The 23,110-nt window shown below is 38.7% G+C and overlaps 1 protein-coding gene across 11 annotated transcripts in view; it reads right to left on the reverse strand.

Annotated features, from left to right (window-relative positions):
* GPHN (gephyrin) overlaps positions 1–23,110 on the reverse strand; it is a 308,628-nt gene that overhangs the window by 126,582 nt on the left and 158,936 nt on the right. For 5 of the 11 annotated variants that reach the window (XM_075103176.1, XM_075103173.1, XM_075103170.1 and 2 more), the window contains exon 5: positions 15,810–15,848. The exons of the other annotated variants lie outside the window; for them this stretch is intronic. In XM_075103176.1, coding sequence (XP_074959277.1) covers positions 15,810–15,848 — 39 coding nt within the window. The remainder of the gene's footprint in view (positions 1–15,809; positions 15,849–23,110) is intronic. 11 annotated transcript variants of the gene reach the window in all.

Below are 23,110 nucleotides of genomic sequence, written 5' to 3' on the forward strand. Positions count from 1 at the left end.
ACCCGTCCAGTCTCCCAACCTCTAACTTTAGTTAGGACACAGCACCTCAAAGGCAGGTTACAGTCCTACCCTCTCTTCATTTCCCTCACAGTACTCCCTGTTCAGTGGATCATCTTGTTTCAGGTTCTGAAACAAGATTCTAAGCGATTTGGCACAACTAAAATGTTAGCAATGCTCATAAAACTGTGAAATCCGTTGTAAAACATCCAGCCAAACTACAATGTGTTGAAGGTACAGCTATCAAAATAGAAATAGAAAAGCACATCTTAAATATAGGGACACTCTGAACGAGCTAAATTTTCTTGGCAGTTGGATATAGCAAAAGAATAAAATGGGAGAAACCAGACAAATTATTTTGCAGGAAAGATTAAACTACAAATCACATCCTTGTACTTTAGTAAGCTCCTAGTTTACAAAAAGAAAAATAAAGTCATAGAGAAGGAAAACGACAGAATTAACCCAACAGCATCCCTATGAGAAGGATCCAGGAGTCCTATACAAGCTATACAGCTAAAACACTCACAGGAAGCAATAAATAAAATGGGGAAAAAAATAGTATAGTACTGAATACTGAATAGTACAGACATTCAAGTGGCCATATTCTCAAACATTGCCACTAACATTTAATATGGTTTAAAGGAATACGTCAGTACCAGAATACATCAGAGACAGCTACCAATTAAACCTTCAGATTTGTTATTAATAAGCAAACTTGGTATGTTCTCAGCTGTGGGAAGCAGAGTTTATACAAAACCAAGCAATTTTCAATTCTGTAGCTGACACCACAGTCCTTTTTATTTCAAGCATAGCATATCGGTTTTAGTATCTGCCATCCTCTACTCAGAAACGGCATAAAAATACAACCCAGTGTCTGTATTTCTACTCAGGGAAAATGAGAAGTAGGAGGCTAGGAATGACGTAGACAAAACAAAAACCTCTCCACTGAGGGAGTTTGCTTAAAGATACCTGCTGAGGTATTGAATTATCAATCACATTAAAAATTCTTGAGGCTATCCTTAGACCTGATGATTTTTATCGTATAGAAGAAAAAGGCATATCAATGGTGAAGGGACACTTGGCTGACAAAGTTGGTGAAATATGGAATCCTCTGCGTGTGCATATATAGTAAGTCTGTATCTATGTCTTTTATTTCAGCTAATACTGTGCTTCAAAGCTATTCAAAAGTGGTTTTAAATATAAAGTGCATTTTGAGATTTCTTTTTTGCCCTTGAGCACAGTGACACTTTGAAGATATCATTAGTTAAAATTCTAAACAGGCTTCAAAGGTAGTACAAGACGCAAAAGAGCTCCATAAACAACGATCTTGCAGCTTGGGGAGTTCTTCAATAAAATTCAAGTCCATTCTCCAACTTCACAAGAAAAATGACCTTCACAAAATGTCACTGCTAGCAGGCAATGTGATTATTAAAAATGTATAGACTAAGCAACAAAATCTGAAAGGGCAGAAAGTCCAAGCAGCAATACAGCCCTCAACAAAAGTTTCTAAAAATACCTGTTTCAAAATATATATGCTTATATTTATTACTGCAGGCAGATTCTACGAACAGGGGAATGCTTCCCTTTTTCACATTTGCAGCCTGACTGGATGGATGTAACCAGAAAAGGCTGCTGCTAAGTAAACAACTTCTACAGTGACATCTGCTCATGAAATCAGCCACTGGGAAGTCCACTCTTGGGATGTCCTCAAATAACACAACCTAAAATGTGCAATGCACAGAAACTGAAATCATCGTTCCACTGGGAAGCACATTCTTAATTAGCTATACCTATATGAATGAAATTAGCAGCGCTGCACTGATCTACAGATACTTCATGTCTATCTGTAACTACTCTTTTTTTTCACCTAACAATGTACCAAAGCGTGGGTGGCCAGGTTTTCTGATACTTCTTTCAGGTTCAAAGGAAGGGTGGAAGAGAGATGGCAAAACTACATTTTCAACATCTACCTGCATGCAAATTATTACAGAATTAGTGAGTCAGGACCTTCACATTTTACCAGTGCTCTAGCAAGGCTGAATTGTTAAACTTTGTTTCACGGGCAAATTTTTCTCGGTAGTCTCACCATCAGCTAGCTTTTGCCTGCTGCAGGGGGGCATGGTGTTGGCACAAAATGAAGCACAAATCAAGGCTGTTGCCCCCGGCTCTCTTACAACAGCAATGACGACACTACTATGTGGGCAGAAGCAGGAAAAAAATGATGAGGAGATTTCATTCAGAGCTGGTACACTGATGCCTTCATCAGGACTGAAGCTATACACTAACTTCTCAAACTTGAGGCTGATGACTGTATATAAAGTAGGTGGAAAATAGTAGAGTAAATTTTCATAAAATTCTAAAATGTCAGCAAGGAAGCGTCCCCAGTCTCTCCCACATCAGGTGGTAGTGCAAAAATGACAGATGCGTACAAGATGGAGGTGGAAGTGTGGGGTTCCAGAGCAGCGGAAGCATTTGACAGTAAAAGCAAGAGTTCAGGAGAGAGACCGATATGCAGAAAGGCCAGCTTGGAGGTTGCAAAGAAAGATGAGTTCTGTAGTTTAGACAGGAGAAGGGAATGTAGGAAGAAGGAAGCCTAAGCAGAAAGGACGAACTGTTGAGAGGAAGTCCAAGCAGCAGGATTGTCAGAAGGGCAGGGATGAGAGTAGAGCAAGGGCAAGTGAGCGAAGCAAGCAGGATGGAAATAAGATCACACAAAGTGGCTTGGATAGACAATACATGAGGAAGAAACTCAGGAGAAGCAGAAGGAAGACATGACTTAATTCAAGTGTCAGGCTGTGGGGGAAGCAGGGAGAGAGACAACGGGACTGAAATGAAACAGTAGTTTCTACTCCAGAGAAGTGGAGACTAACAATTAAATAATTATTTCACGGAACTATTCAGGACTTACTAACAATGACTATCCAAGCAGTTCTTCTTATACTTCATTGCAATATGAATACATGCAATTTATTTTAAGACACAGTTTTGATTGTTTTCTAAGTGCTTTTTTATAGGAGTTAGGACATTACCTTCCCAAACCAACCAATATATTTTTAGGCATCTTTGACGTAGTTGTGGTTGCTTGCTGCCAACTGGTTTCACAGAGTTCTCTGCTGCTTCACTGCCTTTCTTTGCCTCCATATAATTTTAGTTAGTTCAGTTCCTAACCTGTGGAAGCCCTCCCAGGCAGCTTCTGGAGGATATACCCACTGCAGACTGATTTAATTAAAAGACCTAGGATTACTGTCCTTGAAATGTTCAGAAACCCTCTTATCTGTGTCTTTCAGGTATTAAAAATAGCCAAGTTTGACCTCTTAGTAGTAAGTAATGACCTGAGGCATTTCATATACTCTTGAGCAGTTTTGGGATGGTAATATGGTTTTATCTCCTCAACTAAAATGCAAATATGAGTCTGAGAAGTCATAATAAATTCAATTAAGATTACTGAGACTGTCTCTGTTGAAAATATTACTTCAGAGAATCACAGGTTGTAAGGGACCTCAGGGATCATCTAGTCCAACCTCTCCAGGAAGAGCACAGTCCAGATGACTCTTGAGGGTGTCCAACGTGGCCGAGTCAACCCCTTCCCTGGGGAGATCATTCCAATGGTTGACTGTCCTCACTGTGAAAAAGTTTCCTCTCGTGTCCAATTGGAATCTCCCCAAGAGCAACTTGTGTCCATCCCCCCTTGTCCTCTCCATGGGACTCCTTGTAAAAAGGGAGTCTCCATCTTCTTTGTAGCTGCCCCCTAAGTACTGGTACATGGTGATGAGATCCCCTCTGAGCCTCCTTTTCTCAAGGCTGAACAAGCCCAGTTCTCCCAGCCTATCCTCGTATGGCAGCTTCCCAGTCCTCTGATCATCCTGGTGGCCCTTCTCTGGACCCCTTCCAGCCTGGCCGCATCCTTTTTGTATAGCGGGGACCAGAACTGTACACAGCGCTCCAGGTGTGGCCTGACAAGCGCTGAGCATAGAGGGATAATGACTTCTTTCTCTCTGCTGGTGATGCCCTTTTTGATGCAACCCAGCATCCTGTTGGCCTTCTTGGCCACAGCAGCCACTGTTCGCTCATGTTGAGCTTCCTGCCCACCAGGACCCCCAGGTCCCTTCCCACAGAGCTGCTCTCCAGCCAGGTGCATCCCAGGCTGTGCTGTGCTCCCGCATTATGTTTTCCCAGGTGCGTGACCTTACACTTCTCCTTGTTGAACTTCATAAGGTTCTTGCTGGCCCACTCTTCCAGCCTATCCAGATCTTCCTGCAGAGCAGCTCTCCCTTCTGGAGTGTCTACTTCCCCACTCAATTTGGTGTCACCTGCAAATGTCATCAGGCTACACTTGATGCCGTTATCCAGATCACTTATAAAGATGCTGAATAACATTGGGCCCAATACTGATCCCTGGGGGACTCCACTTGTGACAGGTTGCCCCTTGGAAAAGGAGCTATTTACCACCACCCTTTGGGTGCGGCCTGTCAGCCAGGTCCCCACCCACTGCACAGACCACTTGTCTAGGCCATAACGCATTCATTTCTCCAGGAGGAGACTGTGGGCGACTGTATCAAAGGCCTTGGAGAAGTCCAGGTAGACAATGTCCACATTGAAACCTCTGTTGAAAATGTTTAAAACTATGACTCTGGATAGCATATCATAAAGCTATTTATGCAAATTAATGGATACATTTGCAGATAATTTATATTTAATAGACTATAGAACTAGCATAAATAACACTTCATTACCTATTTGAGCCTTCCATTGAAAGTAGAAGTCTTGGAAGGGTCTAACCAAAGAAACACTTACATACACTCTGCAACACTGCTTACAGAGCACTGTCAAACCTCAGATGACTGGACAAAGAACTATGGAGGCAGATCAGTCAAATATGGAACAAAAATGTCAGTCATGCCTGTCAAGTTGTATAAGAAGCGTGTACTTCAGGAATAAAAATTGCATCTCTCAGCTTCGATTTGAGATATATTCTTCATGGTTATTCAGTATACCTCTGCGGGAAATAACACACATGCCTGTAATTTCTATTCACAAGTCAGCTATTTCAGCTTATTCTTTACTCCCCTACTCTTGTTTTGCAGGGGAGAAAATAGAGCTTACATGGAGCTAGACTGGTTAGAGCTTCTCACCTAAAAATCACTTATCTATTTGCTCTCTTAGTACAATAAGAAATACCTGTTGCAGCAGTTGGTTTCTTTCAATACGTTGGAAAGTTTTTGGATAAGGATCAGTTTTGGGTCACTCATTCTCACCATCATGCTGTCTTTCCTTGAATTTTTCTTATTCCCTGCCCCAATAACCTGTGTGGTGATATTCTGCATCTTTTTTATAGATGAAAGGCTTGACAGGAACTGTGCTCTCTGATGTTCTCCAAAATAAAATTTCTTTGGCTAATTGCTCAGTTAATTTGATAAATGGATAAAACTGATCACATACGCTATTGCTGCAAAACAACCAAAATCAAGAAGTTTTGTAAAAGTCCTTCAACTTGTCACCAAAGTTAATAACTTTCCAATAATATAGTGACCCTAACAACATTATTGGGGTGCTGCAGCCAGAGATATGCCATGCATATCTCTGCATGTCCTTTCACATGTACACAGTTATGATTATCACTGACTTCTTGATGTCAAATCAGTTGTCACAGATCCATGTAAGTCAAGCATGGCCTGCATCCAGTGGGGAATGAATAGCTCCTTCTGGACAGGGTGGATCCCAGAAGTAAGTGTTTGCTGTCATTCTAGAGCTTTTTACAGATTCACACCCACTTCAATTAACCTGGCCACATGCAGCTTAAAAGTAAGAGCCTGACAGCCATTATTTCCTTAACAACGTAATCCATGAGTGCTAATGATGGAGGCCTGTAAAAATTCATCAGCTGTTTTATAGTCCCAGAGCAGTGAAGAATGACTGACAGGAGGCTACAGCAAGCACCAATCACTACGTTTGGGCTCACAGGATGGAGTGCTGGTAGCTAGGCAGACATCAGGCCAGTGCTGCCCCTATGAGTGTGTGTGTTTGTTCCTCCTCATGGAGCGACAACCCAGGCTTCTGTCAATTCTACTGTACAGTAAGAAATTCAGCCTGTCTGGCAAGTCTCTGTTTTGATGTTCCTGTTGGGTCTTTTTGATGTTAAATGCTGCTATGTGTGTCAGATGCACAGACACATACTGAGAGCTCTCCCAGGCTTTTACAGAATTAGTTTACATGAAGTAAACCAAAACATGTCTAAACATATCAGGGTGGCTTACTCCATCGCCTTTTCCTCTTACCAACGGTGAGCTTGGTACATATCCTCCATTAACTGACCTGATTACATGTTCTTTTTCCTCCTCTTCTCCCAACCCAAATCTACACAAGCCAAAGGTGGATGAAACCCTGATTAATGTGGCCAACTAAAAATGAACTCTACAAACTGGTGTATCTGCACGCACCAATAATCCATTTCCATTGACAATAATTCTGCAGGACAAGAATGCTGATTTGAGGTTTTCTTTTACTCTCGGCGTATTTGCAGTGACTCTGCTGCCACCAAGATCCCAAACATCACAGAATGACCCTACAGAATTTATCTGAGTGAGGAACAAAAGTGTCACAGCAACAACGGCTGTTAGATTAGATTAAATACAGACTCTGTTCTCACTGTTTCTTCCCAAGGGGAGACCTTATTGCTCTCTACAACTACCTGAAAGGAGGTTGTAGCGAGGTGGGGGTCGGTCTCTTCTCCCTAGTAACAAGCGATAGGGTGAGAGGAATGGCCTTGACCTGTGCCAAGGGAAGTTCAGGTTGGACATTAGGAAAGGGTTGTCAAACATTGGAACATTGGAACAGGCTGCCCAGGGAGGTGGTGGAGTCTCCACCCCTGGAGGTATTTAAAAGAAGGGTAGACGTGGTGCTTGAGGATATGGTTTAGTGATGAACTTGGCAGTGATAGGTTAGCGGTTGGACTCGATGATCTTAAGGGTCTTTTCCAACCTTAACGATTCTATGATTCTGTGATATCCCTGATTCCCTCTGCCTGCAACTTGCCCCCTCCAAACTCCCTCACTCTCTTCACTGGGATCCATCGTACCATTTATTGCAACCTAATGCCTATGACATGAGACTCAGAGGCCAGAGGCGAATTCGATGTCCCTCTTGTTTACAAATTGGTATCAGCAAAAGATTTTGTCAGTACAGTTCCACTGTGTATATGAACATGAAAAGCAACTGGCTGGTAGAGGTAGCTCTGACAATACTCAATGACTTACGCATGACCAAGCCATGAATATATTTAATTTTTAATAGTTGGACTCCAACGATTGTTATTGGGAAAGATGGTTCACTTTTTTATACACAATGACGCAGATGAAAATTTACATGAATATACTACAGAAAGCAATACAGTAGAAATTTTAACTTTTTCCTGCACCTCAGTACATTTGTATCTACGTTTTGAGCTAAACCCGGTTGCATTTGATTTACACGAACTTTGTAGATCAGTGATTTGACTGCCCCATTTGTGTAACAGAAATGTTAATGAAATTGGTGCATCTGGGCAACCAAACCATGTGCACCTTTTAAATATCAGTTCTAATATATATTGTTAATAATAATTTTTTAATCCTGATTGCTAATCAAAGTTTTAGGATAGCAAATGTATATAAAAATTTGATGCCATACAAACTGATCTTAATTTTACGATACTACCCACCCCAATACATTGTCATAAAAATGAACAATCATTTTTAGAAACCGTTAATCAAAGAAGATGCTTACTAAATGCTTTTCTGCACCGTGAGGAATGCATTTAGGCTCTATGAAGATGCACGCAGCCCACCAGATGCAGTATGTTACAGCTATATAATGGTGTGTGTTAAGCCAGTGTCAAAAGGCAGGGTATTTGCAAAGGGGGGGGAGGTTAGGAGGATTAGCTTCTTAAAACAACAGCTGGAAACAAGCCACTGCACTTGCTTCCAAAGAACAGTCTGGCACCTACTTCCTTTTTCAGCCCTCTTTTTCACGTGCAAATTGCTGTACTTCCCACTTCAACTCAACTTCATGTAAGAATGACTCCCTTGCTGTTCAGTAAAAGTAGTACAGCTGAAGACTTGCTGGTAAAGATAGTGACACCCCTCTGCTATTACAAAAACACTGTTAAAATTCTAAATACATAATCATTATTATTCTTTTACGTTTTCCCTCAATTACTTCAAACTGCTTTATATTTATTGTAGAATGTAAAAATCTACACAATGCATCATAACTTTTGCAAAATTCTTTAAAAATTGAAGAGGAACAAAACCTGAGAAGTGAAAAATTTTCTCTACAAATCACAGAATCACACAGCAGAAATGAGAGAAGTATCATAGGAATATCTACAATATCTCAATAAGAGTATCAATAAGAATTCTACAAGTAATACAACTGACAATGTAATGAGCTATAACTAATGGTACAAAAACTAGGGAGCACTGTCCCCCCAAAAATACCCTGTATAGTGCTTCTGGTTATGTGTACTATCTTCTAGACTATATATCTATACCAAAGGTGAATCAGGGTACAGTTAGCTCAGTTAGCTTCATTTCATATAAAACTAGTGCCAAAACTGGATGCTTTATATATGGCGGTGGGGAGAAGGAAGTATATTAAGCAGTGAAATCTAGAACTACCTAAGAGAAACCAAGCTGTCACATTTGCTTAGTTGTGATATTAGTATCACAGGAAGAGAATAGACCCTATTCTTTAGAGATCCTCATCAGTACACACAAACAATGAGGCCACCAGGTAGAAATGTATGTTGCCTTCTCCTCGGAAATTGCCCAGTCTCTTGGGCAGTGAAAGAACCAGAAGTTTTAGCTTGCAATTTCACTCCTCTAAATAAAAAATTTTGCAATGCTTTAGCTCCAACCCATTTGCTACCGAGACTGAGATGTGCAACTCTTTTCTGTGGAGAATGTTGTCTGTTTTTCCTATCATTTGCTCCCTTCTGCCAAGAACAAATATTGCTTATGAAATATTCTTATTTCTGAAACTCCAGACAGTTTCTGTCACAGGTAAAGCAGCATCTCCAAACAATTTCAGATCTCAAAATATCAATGTTGAAAAAATCCTTCCTAAAATACACTATAAAGGGTGGACTACTGAGGGATAATTTTTCAAGAATATAACATGGCAATACCAGAATCACAAAAAGTACTTTACTTTCTCTAAAGATTCCCTTACACAGCATTGTTAGTCCCCAAGTAAATGATAAAGCATGTCTAGTAAGAACAGCTTTAAAGTACTTCTGCCATAACCTAAAAACTCATAGAAAGGATTGTTCAGTGAGATCCAGTGATGGAATTCATGCATTCAGACTCTGAACGGTTGTCGATTTAGGTACACATGAATGATGCACTCATTCGAACTGAACAGATTTTGAAAGCCAAAGTGACCTACGGTGCATTCTGTCAACCAAATTCCTATACAGGATTATTTAACTCCTGGCACAAATCACATTATTTTTCTCTGAGATTCTCATGGAAACAATTGGATGAAAAGGTTTCTTAAAGAGAAGATGGAAAGTACTTTGTTGAGACTGCAGCAGCACAGCGTACTGAAATAGAAGGCAGCAAAACTCCTAATCTACACTGGCTGAGGAATACTAGATATATCAAGTTTGTTTTTACCATTTAATGAATGGTTTACAATACTTAATAGTTAACAATATAATGAAATCCAGCTTTCCCTTTATTTCGCTATTCCCAAGATCTTTTCTATACACATTTCCATATCCAAAACACCAGTTTCTTCCAGTTTTAGAAGACATCACAGTATCTTTTATGCACTAGCCAAAACCAGTTCAATCATTTATTGACACTCCTTAGCTGTGACAGAGTAATGCTTTCACATTAATGCAACTTTGCATTGTATAGACAAATTCTGTCAGTTTACTTCCCAACTGCCCAACTCTTAACCTTGAAACCCTGAAGTTCTTATAGTTTAAGCACCTTTTCATTACTATAGATACAGCAACATAGGTATATAAGCACCTCCCCTCACACACACTTCTGCTGTGCTTGAAGTAGCAGACCATGTTGTGCAGAATCATATTTTTGCTTTTTAATAACATTCACTCTGTGTCTAAAATTTTTCAGCAGATTGATTTTTATACTAGCAGTGTGGAAGTGGATCACTGAGAAAAGTGGTAGCTTTTAACAACTGGTAAGGCAGAAGAGATTCTTAGATAGGCACAGGGAAAAAGTTAGTTCTTCCTCTGTGTACTTAAAACATACACAGGACTAGACTGTTGCAATAAATGCTATGCATCTCACCACCACAGCAATGGTAGTGATTCAGAGAACAACTACAAACATCAGAGCTCTAAGCGGATTAACTCAAGTAAAAAATCAGACAGCAGTATTTCTATATGATGTATATGCACAATGAAAGACAGTAATTCAGAATAACATAGAAATCACATAAACTTATACCTAAGGTTAGCTGCCCAATACTATGTTTCTGATTAAATGAGTTAAACGATAATTTAAAAAAAAATCCTCATTTTAAAAAAAGCTAACAGGGAAAGTAAAAAAATGCACAAAATATTCCTGGGGAAAATGTTAAGTTGTCTTAACAATGTGACAAGCTAATAATTGAAAAAAACTCACAAGTTCCAGCTAGGTTAGTAAATTCATCCTTGCTATGCTTAAAAACATCAAAAGAAAACTCTACTGTTACAGACTCCCTCTTGCCTGCAAACAGTGATGATAATAGCAACTTCTCATTAAGATGCTGCAGGAAACAAAATCCCTAGCAGACAAAGACACCTAAAGGAACTTTGTGCCTTTCTCTGTTCTTCTCATCCCAGGAACCACCAATGCTGAACAGCAGAAATCAGTAAAACTTTCATGAATTGCAGAAGAGATTGAGAGAAAACACAGTGTTAGACCTTGCTGTTCACGGATTAATTACATATACCACTGGATATATAAGCACTATCTGGTTCGAAAGAAAGAACTGTTCAGCTTGTAGGAAGAAATGGAAATTGAAACAAGTTAAAAAAGGGAGCTGTAGCCCAAAAACTCAGAAAAAAAAATGGTGCAGTGTGTAGGTTTCATTCAGCTCTGAGATCTGCAAAATCCACTACTGGAGTGATGTACATGATTGCAACACTACACAAAATAAAGTTTATTTCATAAAGTCTATCTACAGTCTATCTGCAAAAATATGAAAAGAAAAAGCCTAATTAAGGTGTACAAATATTTCCTGAAAGAAAACAGCAAGGGTGGAAAAGATTATTTAGTGATGCTATGAGGTACTATGACAGCAGTAAAGTACTACTCAAACAAAATTTAAGTGCAGTCTCAGATAAAATGTCTAAACCATGACATCTATCTGACTTCATCAAACTCCCAAGTGAAGTGAAAGAAGCTCCAGCAAATTCAAAATCTAAAAACTGGCTGGGCAGAACAACAGAAAAACGTACTGGGGTGAACAATTATGCAACAGTCATTGAAAGATAGATGACTGGGTCCTCTCCCGTGTATGAACTCAGTGAATATACGAGTTTAATTTACTAAGGAAATTCACTAACTTTAAGCCATGGACATTATCAAGGAATCAGTTAAAACTGCATCGTAACCATGTAAACACCTTTTCTTAGCCTGTGGTCTAAAGGACATTTTATGAAAAGGGAACCCAGAGGATGGAGTGTTTAAATCTTCCCAAATAAATTCAACAGAATAAAAGAAAAAAATCATGGGTTACAAACTGTGATGCTCAGAAGTAATCACGCAAAAACAGTATTGTCTTCCTGTTTACATCTGCTTTATGCACCTATCTCCCCATTTTTCCAAAAAAATCTATTTAACTGCTAAGTAAAGAGGTAACAGTAGAGAGACACTGGAACTTACTCAGCATCAATACACTTTCAGTAAGTTCTTACATGAGTTGTGACAGCAAAAGCCTTCATCACTGATGACAATTCATGAACCAAAAGGCATATTTGTTCAGAACACTTACCATCTGAGGCACTCTTGTCTAAAATTAAACAAATAATTTTTTCAAACCTAATCCAGAATCAACATAAAGACATAATAAAATCTGAATTCCAAGTTGATATGAGTCACTGTCAGACACATTATTCTTAAAAGAATGAAAAACACAAACTGAAACTGAAAGCAGTGGTTAAGTAGATCAGGGCAGTGGAACCCCTTCTGGAAATCCCAGGAGTAACAAAATAATTGTATACATGTCTTTCTTTTTGAGAGCAAAGACCTGTATTAGTTATGAATTTGTTTTCTTTTCAAAAACAGCTGAAGAAATTAGCTGCTTAGATGCTACAATGCTGACTACCATTGGAAAGGGTACCATTAGAAAACAGAGAAGAATAAAGAAAGCAAACTGTAAAAACTTCAATGGAATTTAAATACTGTATTGAAGTAAGAAGAGGATATATGAAAAACACTCTCCTGTCAAATAATTTGTAGGATTCAGACATAGTAGCTCAGGAAATGACTATCAGAAATATAATAAGATTTTTTCATCAGAGATAGTAAAGAAGGAAGAGAGTCTAAGAAGAGGAAATAAAACTAAGATACAATTAGACTGATAACAGGAAATTTAGTTGTCCTGGAAGGGGGAACTCTATAGGCTGGAAAGAATTGTAACTCTTCGTGACTATTCCAGAAGCTAATTTTTTGTTGAAAAGTGCACAGGACAGACTAATGAATACCTTAGCAAAAACAAACAAAAACACCCAAACAAACAAACATTAAAAAAAGACACAATAATGTTGTATTTCATTGTTCTAGGGATTTGGTAGAGATGATGTTATTCCCCGGGCTTTGCGTGTAAATTTTTCATTGTTTCTTTAACCAAATTTTGACTCATTTATAAGACAAAAGTACAATGTATTCTTTAATCTTGAAATAATTTTTTTTTAACTGAGTAAAATATTCGTACCATAACTTGATCACTGCAGATGGAAAAGTGATTTACCTGCATATTTTCAGTGAAGCTGCCTAAGAAAGCACTGCATCAATTCTCCAGTAGGTATAATTTTATACCAAGAAGATTCTATATATTCAAGAAGAAGTACTGTGTTTATTTACCTGCAGTTTCTGATGTTGTTTTTTTTTTGTTTAAAGTTTATATAACCTGCATAATATTTGAAAACTAGCTGGCTTTTTGAGGTAATGTTAATTTTTAAATAGCTACATTAAAAATAACTGAAATGATACACAGAAAAATGACTTCTGGTTTTGGGGATAAGAAGGGAGTCCCAGCAGCGTCCTGCAGCCCCACAGTGCTCAGGTGAATAGTCCTCCTCCCTTCCAGTATCAGGTGTCACTTCTCAAACAACAGCCTAGGGAAGCAGCAAAGTAACACTGGGAGTTAAAGCTTGGAGAAAGAGAATTGCCACTGAGATCTGTTCTTGTCACCAGACCCCTCAGGAGCATGAAGCTGGTGGGAAGTGAGAGACTGCCAACCTACTGTCTTTTAAGAGTTCACAAAGTTGTGGAAAAAAATGCCTGGAGAAGCAAGGGAGGGTTGGAAAGGCTGAGAAGAGAGAGGACAGGAGAGGCGATACCATAAAGGAGTAAAGGCAGAAGTTTGTTCCTCCTGTTCCTCAGAGCAGGGTATGAGTATACCAGATTTCTAGAGACTAACATGAAAACTAGGAGAAGGTTCCCACTGGCTCTTACTCGGAACATTGTCTGTCACACCGGGAGCCATTCTCCACAGGGCCGAGCCGGTGTCAGGAGCATGGGAGCAAGGCGCTCTCCCACAGCGGCTCTCTCTGATTCCACAGCTGGTCTCGCACAGGTGAAAGAGGCTACTGAATCAAGGGATGCTGCCCTGCCTCTACGGTTAGACTATTTCCCATATTTAGGGTATCTCTGAAGATGGCAAAAGTAGTAATATTAAATATGGAGAGAGTAAAAGCTAAAGTTTAAAGAATATTACAATTATTTTAAGCATAGGAAGACTTTATTACGGAATTATGACAGGGTTTGTTATGACAGAATCTACTCTCCGATTCCTAGTTGGTGCTGGATTCAAAAGCATAATTAAAACCCTGAACATTCATAATAAGCTAGAAACTGTGGCAGAGCTAGGAAAAGAGAGGTCAAGTGAGTTGAATTAAAGAGGCAGGGAATCCTGCTTCTTACTCTAAGCTATGACAATGATTTATTCCCTTACTATGGACCTTACAGATGTAGTCAAGTCCTCGTTCTTAATCTGTATGAGAGTGACAAAAGGTTTCTGTAAACTGGCAACTGACTATTCTCCCAGTACAGAAAGAGCAGGAAGCAGCCACTACGATACACGGCGGTTTGGTAATACTGTACTGATCCAATAGCTTTTTTAGATTAGCTGCAACCTTGTGTGTTAAATTAAAAGATCTGTAAAATTTCTTACTTAGCTCTTTTGATCCACTGCGTTTACTGAATACAGCTCTACATTCAAATCTTAATCTTTCTGAGCTTCAGCAGCAGATTGTTTATTTCCCCTGTTATTACCTACCTTCCATGGATTCTGAGAATTACTATAGGTAATATTAGTGATGTGTTTTAGTACTTAATTGCTTCTGAATTTAATTCTGAATACAGTATTACTGAACAGTAATACACCTATCAAATGAAGTGATGGAAGCTAAGACTAAATACAATGCAGCTTATGCAGCTTTTTTTTTTTTTTTTTTTTTTTTATTTTCTTGTAAGGAGGGAAAGGGTTTTGAGCAGTTCTATGTAAAAGCTGGATTCTGGTACTGAGATCAGTTTTTGGCTGGTATGTTGAACTGAATCAGATCATGAAGGAGCCAGACAAGTTTTTCCCCCATTCCTTACAATTCTTCATTTTGTTTTTCAGACTGGTGCATATTTAGAAATAAGATCTATGCAGGTGGGCAGGACAATATGATAGAAATGCCAGGCATAAAAGCAAATGGATAGGACAGCAAAAGAGCAAGTATCAGTGAGTAAGCAGACTCAAAGAGCAGCAAAGGGACGCTATAATCAAGAAGCAGGTGAAAAGGCAGGAGGAAAATGCCAGACATTCAGCAAGTTGATAAAGCAGTACCCAACAGTCAGCAGGTGTGCCAAGCAGCAGAAGAGCAATTCCACAAAGGCAGCAGATGCGCTCAGCAGGAAGGTAATGCCAGGCACTCAGAGCAGGAGACAGGGCAGCGGAAGGCCAACGCCCATGTGCGATCAGATCGAAAGGACAACGAGGAGGCGAGCCGTGTCATTCGACAGATGGACAAGGCAGAAGGTAGTCAGTGTCAAGCAATTAGCTGGTCAAGAGGTAAGGCGAGACAGTCAGGCAAAGGGCCAAGATCTCTCAAGGAGGACAACACCGCACAGCCAGCAGGTAGAGAGACTGAGAGTAGTGAATGCCAGGCAGTCCCCAGACAGGCAAGGCAGCAAAAGACCAAAGCCCATGAATAATCAGATGCCACTGTTGGCAAGGACAAAACATAAGCCTGCCAACCGATTGACAGGGCAGCAGGGTGGCAGTGCTTTTTCAGTAACTTAGGGTACCACAAGTGTAACAGTCCCAAGAATCTAGATGCTCACCCTCTGGTAATATTAGATCAGAGTGAACCATGAAAATCCACAGGAGAATAGCACACAAATGGAAACAGCAGATGAGGCTGACCCTAGCACTTGGGGAGGCCATGGGACCTTCCTATAAAACAAAAATATGAGAATCCACAAGAAAATCAAACAAATGGGAAAAATGTGTCTAAAAACTGCTTCTGATGATGATTAAAAAAGCAAAAAAATACTAGCAAAGAATTAGTTTGGAAATGATTGGGTGGGATTGAAGATGTTGCTTACCCCTCTCTGGAGCCCACATAATGGGAATGTTGGGAATTTCTGCAGCAGAAAAACAGAAGAGAAAAGGGATTTCTGACTCCCAGTTCAAGGAAAGCATGTCAGTTTAGGACTGGGTAACCTCTTTGGGCAAAAAATAAGAATTCAGCTGAATCTTTGCCCATCCCCAGATACATGCCTTTATTGAGGTTTGCAAAAAATTTAAGAAGCCCACATCACTTTCATCTCATGACATCCCACCCTTATTCCCCAAAACCACACTTACCTCTAGCACAAGGTGTGTAAGAGGGGAAAGGGGATGGTCTTGTGAGCTCATTCCCATATCCACTGCAAAATAACTTGTGAAGATGAACAGGAGTACCCATTAGCCACTGCCGGCCATTTGTGAGATAAACTGAAGAAGTCATTAACTGTTACGCATCACTAGCGTAGGCTTAGATACACCCACACTCTAATGAAAAGAATTGGTCTTGCGAGTCTTGGGGGATAACCCTCTTCTATGGCAAGAATTGCAAAGTATGAAGCTTATCAACACTTTTTACCTTGAATCTCCGCTTCTCTTTAACTTAAACACTCTGTTATTTATCATGGTTGGTTTTTTAAACAAATTAAACCATGTTTCAGAAATGTTAGCTGCTGCCCTATTTCAGAAACATGTAATGAACTCTGGAATGGAAGAACTGAGAAAATCCCAGCAGTAATAAACCTCAGTAATTTAGTTCATCTGTCATTTCAGTCATGAGTCTTTTTACTTAGGAAGTATCTTCCTAATAACTAGAAGTCAACCAACCAGGAATCAAGCCTCGCTATTTCTGTCCTCTTAGAAGTCCACTATGTACTTATCTGCCTGCACATCAACTTCTTATTGGTAATACTGAAAACCTACATCTCACTTTGACAAGGCAATAATATGCAACAAGAAGCCAACTCTTCGCTCTCCTGCAAACTATGGAGAATCTTAGACACAATAAAGGAATCCGTAGTTCTGTTGTGCGCTGCTGAACTAGGATTTGGAAAGGTCACAGAGACAGAATCTGTATGAATTTACCATGTATTCATAAGCAACAAAGCTTTTAAGGAATACAGTAGTAACAGGCTAAGCTGATGGAACATCATTTACACTGATCCTCTGGGTATCAGCCACTCATTCTCCTTCCAGCCAAGCCAGGCACAGGAATAACAGAGGCTAGTGTAACTTCAAATTTAGAAATTTGAGTCATAGAACAGGAATTACTTCCATAACCAAACTTCCCAGTACTACTATTAGGGCTTAGAACCTTAGAATGACAGGAAATTTAGGCAGAGGAGACCAAGTAATTTCCATCATATAATTAATAATGGCATAAACCAGCCAGGAACAGCATACACTGCCTGAACCAGAGTAAACATTAATACTGTAGAGTACGAGGTACTTCGAGCATGCATTGGCACTTTTATCAAATCCTGTGATTTTGTGGCCAGCAGCAACTGCACCGCAGCAAGAACAAAATTGCTAGCACCTTCTTTCCAAAGGGAGATCTTTCAAGGCTCATTGAAAAGGAACTATGACAAACTGATCTCAGCGAACCATAGGAAAAAATATATTTGTGGAAGAGAGGGTGGACTTTTTAAATCTAGAGAAAGTTTAAACGTCAATAATAAATAATCCACGGTAGATTACGCACCTCACTTTTAATTTGTGTATTCTCATTACAAAATAATAGGGAAAAAGAATATATGCACGAAGTGACAAGAAGCTGAATTATCTGTAAATGGTCTCAATTAAGGTTTAAAAGTAATTATTTTCTTGTCCATAAATGATAAGACTTTCATGCCTGGGTATGACAATAATAATTTTTCTTTTCTATTCTGGCACTTATACTGAGTTAACATTTTGCTAAATCTTCACTGCTCCACGTGGTAGCAATTAGCAGAAGCAGGCAAAGGACCAGTTATAATGCTAAGAATAACTGCTGAAGCCAGCTGCTTTCCAAGACTCTTCTACTTTCTTTCCACTTGGTGGCTGGAAGAGCTCCTACACAGCAGGCAAGGAGCAAATGAGAAATTCTCTACTCTTCAATAAGTATTAGTTTTAACGATCAACTATTTTAATATTGAGTCATTTTGCTATTCTGGTGCGCTTATGTCAAAAGGACTAACTCACTCAATTTTTGACACATCTTAAATCCAAACTAGTATTTGCCCTCTAGTTATCATTCCTTTGAGCTGCCTTCGCAGACAAGTCTTCCTAATGTGTCTATACGTCTCTTGTTAATTTTCTCTGTATTAAGCTTTTATTAAACTCTTTGTAATAGACCATGACCAGAAAAAAATTTACACTTTAGGGACAAGAATTGCATAATTACAGGCCTGACAATGTTTCAAGATTATTTTGCCTTAACCTGATGTTTAGTTTTGTTCAGTTCCCTATTATCTGCTGTGAAGAGATGTTTTAATGGAAACTATTTTTAGAAATGCCTAAAAGGAAAAAAATTCCAGAAGTTCCAAATTTAAAATTTCATTATGCAGAAGTCTGATGGCAGGCATATTTTTCTCCCCAGTTACAGAAAGGACTGCAAGATCTATATGCGCTGTTAAGGCTACACTGCTAATGGGAGCCAAGCCAGTTAGTTTAAACTACCAGAGAGACGTCCATATGAGCTGTGGTCCCTGCAGTGAAAACATGGCTAAAAGGCATCAGTAATGCCAAGTGGAGGACAATACTTCTCTTTACCCCAATAAAAAGTAAATTATAATCATATTGTTCTTCTGGTGGTACTTTTAAAAGTATTTGGGATCACGGGGGTATGAACCATTTGTCCACCCAGAGGATACGCTGTCTTCTTCCAGCTTCCACTCTGAAATTACCTTGTAATAAAAACTTAATTGCAAAACTTAAGATAAAATAAGTGAGATTTCCTGGCTCATTACTGTGCTTTTGCTCCTCATTCTATGAAACATTCAAATCCCTTACTGCTGTTTTACTACTGTTTTCTTCTTTTCAACAGAGCTTGCAAGTATTTCAGACATGTTTGATAGACCAAACCCCGAACTTCTTTTTGCTATTTGAGAGTATTAAGGAAAGCTAAGATAAAGCAAATAAAAGTTGGTCCTCAAATGGGCAAAAATGCCCAACTGCTTAACAGGAATTCTATTAGTATTATCTTTAGGATATGATGGTCAGTTGACTTTACACAGAAGGTTAATACATTAGTTAAATAATTTAAAAGATATTTTAAATATCCTCAGCCAGTATTATCAGTGTTTTGCATTTTCAAAAAACGAGACAGAGAAGCGATTCTTGTAATCCTTTTAGATGCAGGAAACAAAATTGCGTCTTCACTGATTTCAGGATCCATTTGATTCAAACTATCTTCTCATTTAACATATACACAACATAAGGCTGGAACCTAGCTTGGTCTTCAGCACAGGAAAACTCATTAAATATCATCCATGACTTCTGTAAGGAGTACAAGACAACTTGAGTTTTATAAGACGTCTCTCCCACAATAAATTGTTTTTGATTTGACAGGATTAAAATGGAGAATACAGCTCCTCTTTAGGGAATTTGTTTGGGTAATTAATCTCTCATTGTTAAACAAACAAACCAACCCAGATATTAAAACATTCCATTATGATGTTTTTCTTATTAGACTTTTCTGGCTCAAGCTTCCTATCACCAGCTATTCTTACAATTCTCTTTAGAAGACTAAGAAAGGCATTATTACTATTTCCCAGAGAAAGTACACGTAAACCCCAGTGCTCTTTATGATAAACTAAACAGACTGAGTTGTGTAACTCTCACACAAAGAATCTCTCCTAGTCATTATATTTTTTTTTTACCTTTTTCTATATCCACTGTGACATTTGAAACTTTTTAAAATGGGAATGTCAGAAAAATATGCAGCTTTCCATTTTAGACACATCAATCCCATATACAGAGACAAAAGTATCCTCTGTATTCCTATGCCTCTTCCCCCCCCCCATCTTCATACTTGTCTATGTTGGGAAATCTAGACAGAAAGAAGTTGAGACACATACATTCCTTCAATCCAGTGTCTCAGCTGGATACACAGACAAGGAAAGATGTTCAAAACTGCTGTTTATGTAGCAGAATACCAAGAATTTACCACACTCGCTTTATTTATAAAAATTAGCATTCTTCAGGAATGCTCCCTCTGTGTTGTGGTTTGTTTTTGTTTTTGTTTTTGTTTTTGTTTTTTTTTGGGGGGGGGGAGGGGCAGGGTTTGGGGTGGGGTAAGTGGCTTCTTTTTTTTTGATATTTGAGTAAATGGAGCTGAAAAGGGATCTGGCTTCCTTCCCTTGCACATTTCTCACTATAGCTGTCCTGGCAGCTCACAGGTATTTCCAGGCAGTGACTGCAGCTGATGATAGCACAACCGAGCTCTTCAGCGATTATGGCACGTTACCAAGTTTTCCTGAGAAACTCAAACAAGATAAGAGAAAGCACGCTTCTGAGCACTTCATAAGTCAGCTAAATAAGTTTGGCATTTCCCAAGACACAGGTAATTCTGTAACCTCATGGTCTACTGGGTAGTGCAAATAACCTGTATACGGCTGCTCCTCGAAGAAACCGGTAACTGTTGTTTAGTGAAAAGTGTTCTGCAGCTAAATGTATCAGTTCTGCTATAATAACCAGATGTAAAGTCTAATTATTTAATTTAATTTTTAAATTAAATTAATAAGGCACACAAATATATTTGTGTTTTTATAACACAATTTTTCAATGTTATTGAAAAATCAAAGCCGACCAGATAAAGACCTAATCATATAAGCTAGGAACTGTATGGAGGGCTAAGAAAAAGGGAATGCTACCTTACAGAGTTGTTGATAAACATCTAACAGGGTAGCACAGAATTTGGAAGAAGTCTATCACAGAGCAGTCTATTCCATTTAAGCGTATTTGTTGCAAGGTATCAAAATTCAGACCCTTTAGGAGCAAGCTGGGCTGGAAACATGATCTTCTAAGAAATCTGGAGAACATTAGTTCTCAAAAGGTCTGATGGCAAGTTACGGGATCAGACATCATACATACACAGCACACTTCATTAGACAATAGCTCTACGCAGAAATAGAACTTAATGGGGAGTGAGACCTCCATTGAGAGATACAGAAAACTACAGTCTTAAAATAGACCACAAAAATAAATGCTGAAAAAGGTTATTAAATGGGAGGGTACCTTGAATATAGAAGGGTGAAAAACTGAAACAACAGCCTGGCTAATTAAAGGTTGTACAATTTCACAGTATTCCTACCATAAAATTACTGACGTCCCCTGTGAGATGAAGACTTCATTCCTCCACGCTAGGGAGCCATCTTGAAGTGACAGTTTGTAAAAAGAAAATTAGTTTCTTTTGGCCCAGTCACAACACTAAGATGTTTTTGGTACGGCACTGAGAACAGCTGAATGCTGCTGAAGAAGAACAGAAGTACTCCCATATCCACAACGAATAATACTAGAAATCCTGCTGCTCTGGAAAGGTACTATTTGAACCAGGGAGGATGAAAAAAGCCTACATATTATTTCTAATTTAAATTATTGCTTATTACATGGAAGTTGTTAATTGAAATATCTCAGTGGATTTGGCTTAATCTGGGGGGACCATGTATTGCTGTGAGAGTATGGCTACAACATGACATACGCTGTTGTGTCACAAGCATCTGATTTCATTAACAAAGTTGAAGGGAAAGCAAAGAGACAGAACACATGAAAATTACAAATAATAGAGATTAAGAAAGTTGTCAGCACTACAAGGGACAGAGAAATGGAAGGATACAGACATTAAAATAGTCTCTAGAAATAAAATGGAATTTCAAGAAAAATTCAGACTAACTTCTAAGGAGAAACGTGGGAAACGGCAATAGTGAAAGATACCTTAGGGAACTGGGAAAAGCCAGGTGACTGAAAATCTGCAATTGGTAACGATTATAAAAATGCTGGTGCAATTTTGAATTGAACATACAAAGACTTAATATCACAGCAGAATAGAGAATTTCTTCTCTCCAGACATGGCTTTTGTGTGCCTAGGTTTGGAGTATTTGGTTCATTCTGAGCGTCCTTTTTTCAGAAAAATGCTGACAAATAGGAGGGAGTTCCAGAGAACAATTATTTCTTTTCATTGACTAGAGAACTTGGATGAAAGAATAAATAAATATGCACATATTGACAGATTAAATGAAAACAAGTACATATCTACATAAATTTCATAACAGCCTATAAATATTAAAGCATACAATCAGCAAGAACCAAACAATATCTTCATAATTTTTCCAGAGCATTGGAAAAGGAGGATGACTAAGGAAACATCCATCTGGTTTTACATGATGGAAAGAGCTCTTCTAAACTCTTATCTTAAAATTTCAGGGCTGACAGTTATCTGCAGTGGTGCTGAACTATTTGGGAATCCACATAGCGACACAGCTCAGGGATTTCTAGCAACAGTTGAGGCAAAATAAGTTGGCTTCTATTGCTATTGTCTAAGTACATGAAATTAGTCCCATGGAGGGGCAAACAAGACTTGCGAGCTATACACTATAGATGAAGGATAAGAAAACAGCTAGAGGACTCTGCTGGGGCAGATGAGTGAATTATTTGGATGTACAGTTTTGCAAAATAATAAATGTAAAAATAGAGAAGACAGAAGACAGAAAACTGGTTAGAGCACCTGTATACATGAGACTTGACTTTTCTCCCTTGTATTGACCAACAGCAGCAGAGAAAATACATTTCTATATCAAAGGATACCTAGTGATAGGTGAAAATGCTGCCACATTATTTAAATATTTTCACAAAAGATAATGTATATTATCATTAACATTCTGTAAGAACTGGAACTGTCTACCACTCAAGTGCTGTAGTTCCAAGTAAAAAATATTTGCATCTGGAAATACAAAACAAAAGGTCCTAAATAACTTTGTCCATATGTAAATCCCTGACCTCTGTCCAGCAACAAACACTTTTTAAATCAACAAACACCTGTATGAGCATTTCCAGTATGGATTTAAACACTACCCCCATAAATTACAGGCAAAATGAGATAGTAAAAAAAAAAAAAAAAAAGTGGTTGTAGCTACAAAATTAAGCCAAAGTATACTTTGGCTTTAGTCCAAATGTGAACTACCATCAACTGCCGTAATAGATGATGAATTGCAGCATTTGCAGCATTCACTAATAAAATCTACAAGACGGTTTCCTTCAAATTCATCCATCCAATGGGTGAATTTGGGGCTTTAAATACCCACATGCATTTCATCACTTCTAGTCACATATAAAAGCAGGCGACGATATTCACACTGCTTAATCC

This window comes from Phalacrocorax aristotelis, chromosome 9 (genome assembly GCF_949628215.1).
Source record: "Phalacrocorax aristotelis chromosome 9, bGulAri2.1, whole genome shotgun sequence".
Taxonomy (NCBI): Eukaryota; Metazoa; Chordata; class Aves; order Suliformes; family Phalacrocoracidae; genus Phalacrocorax; species Phalacrocorax aristotelis.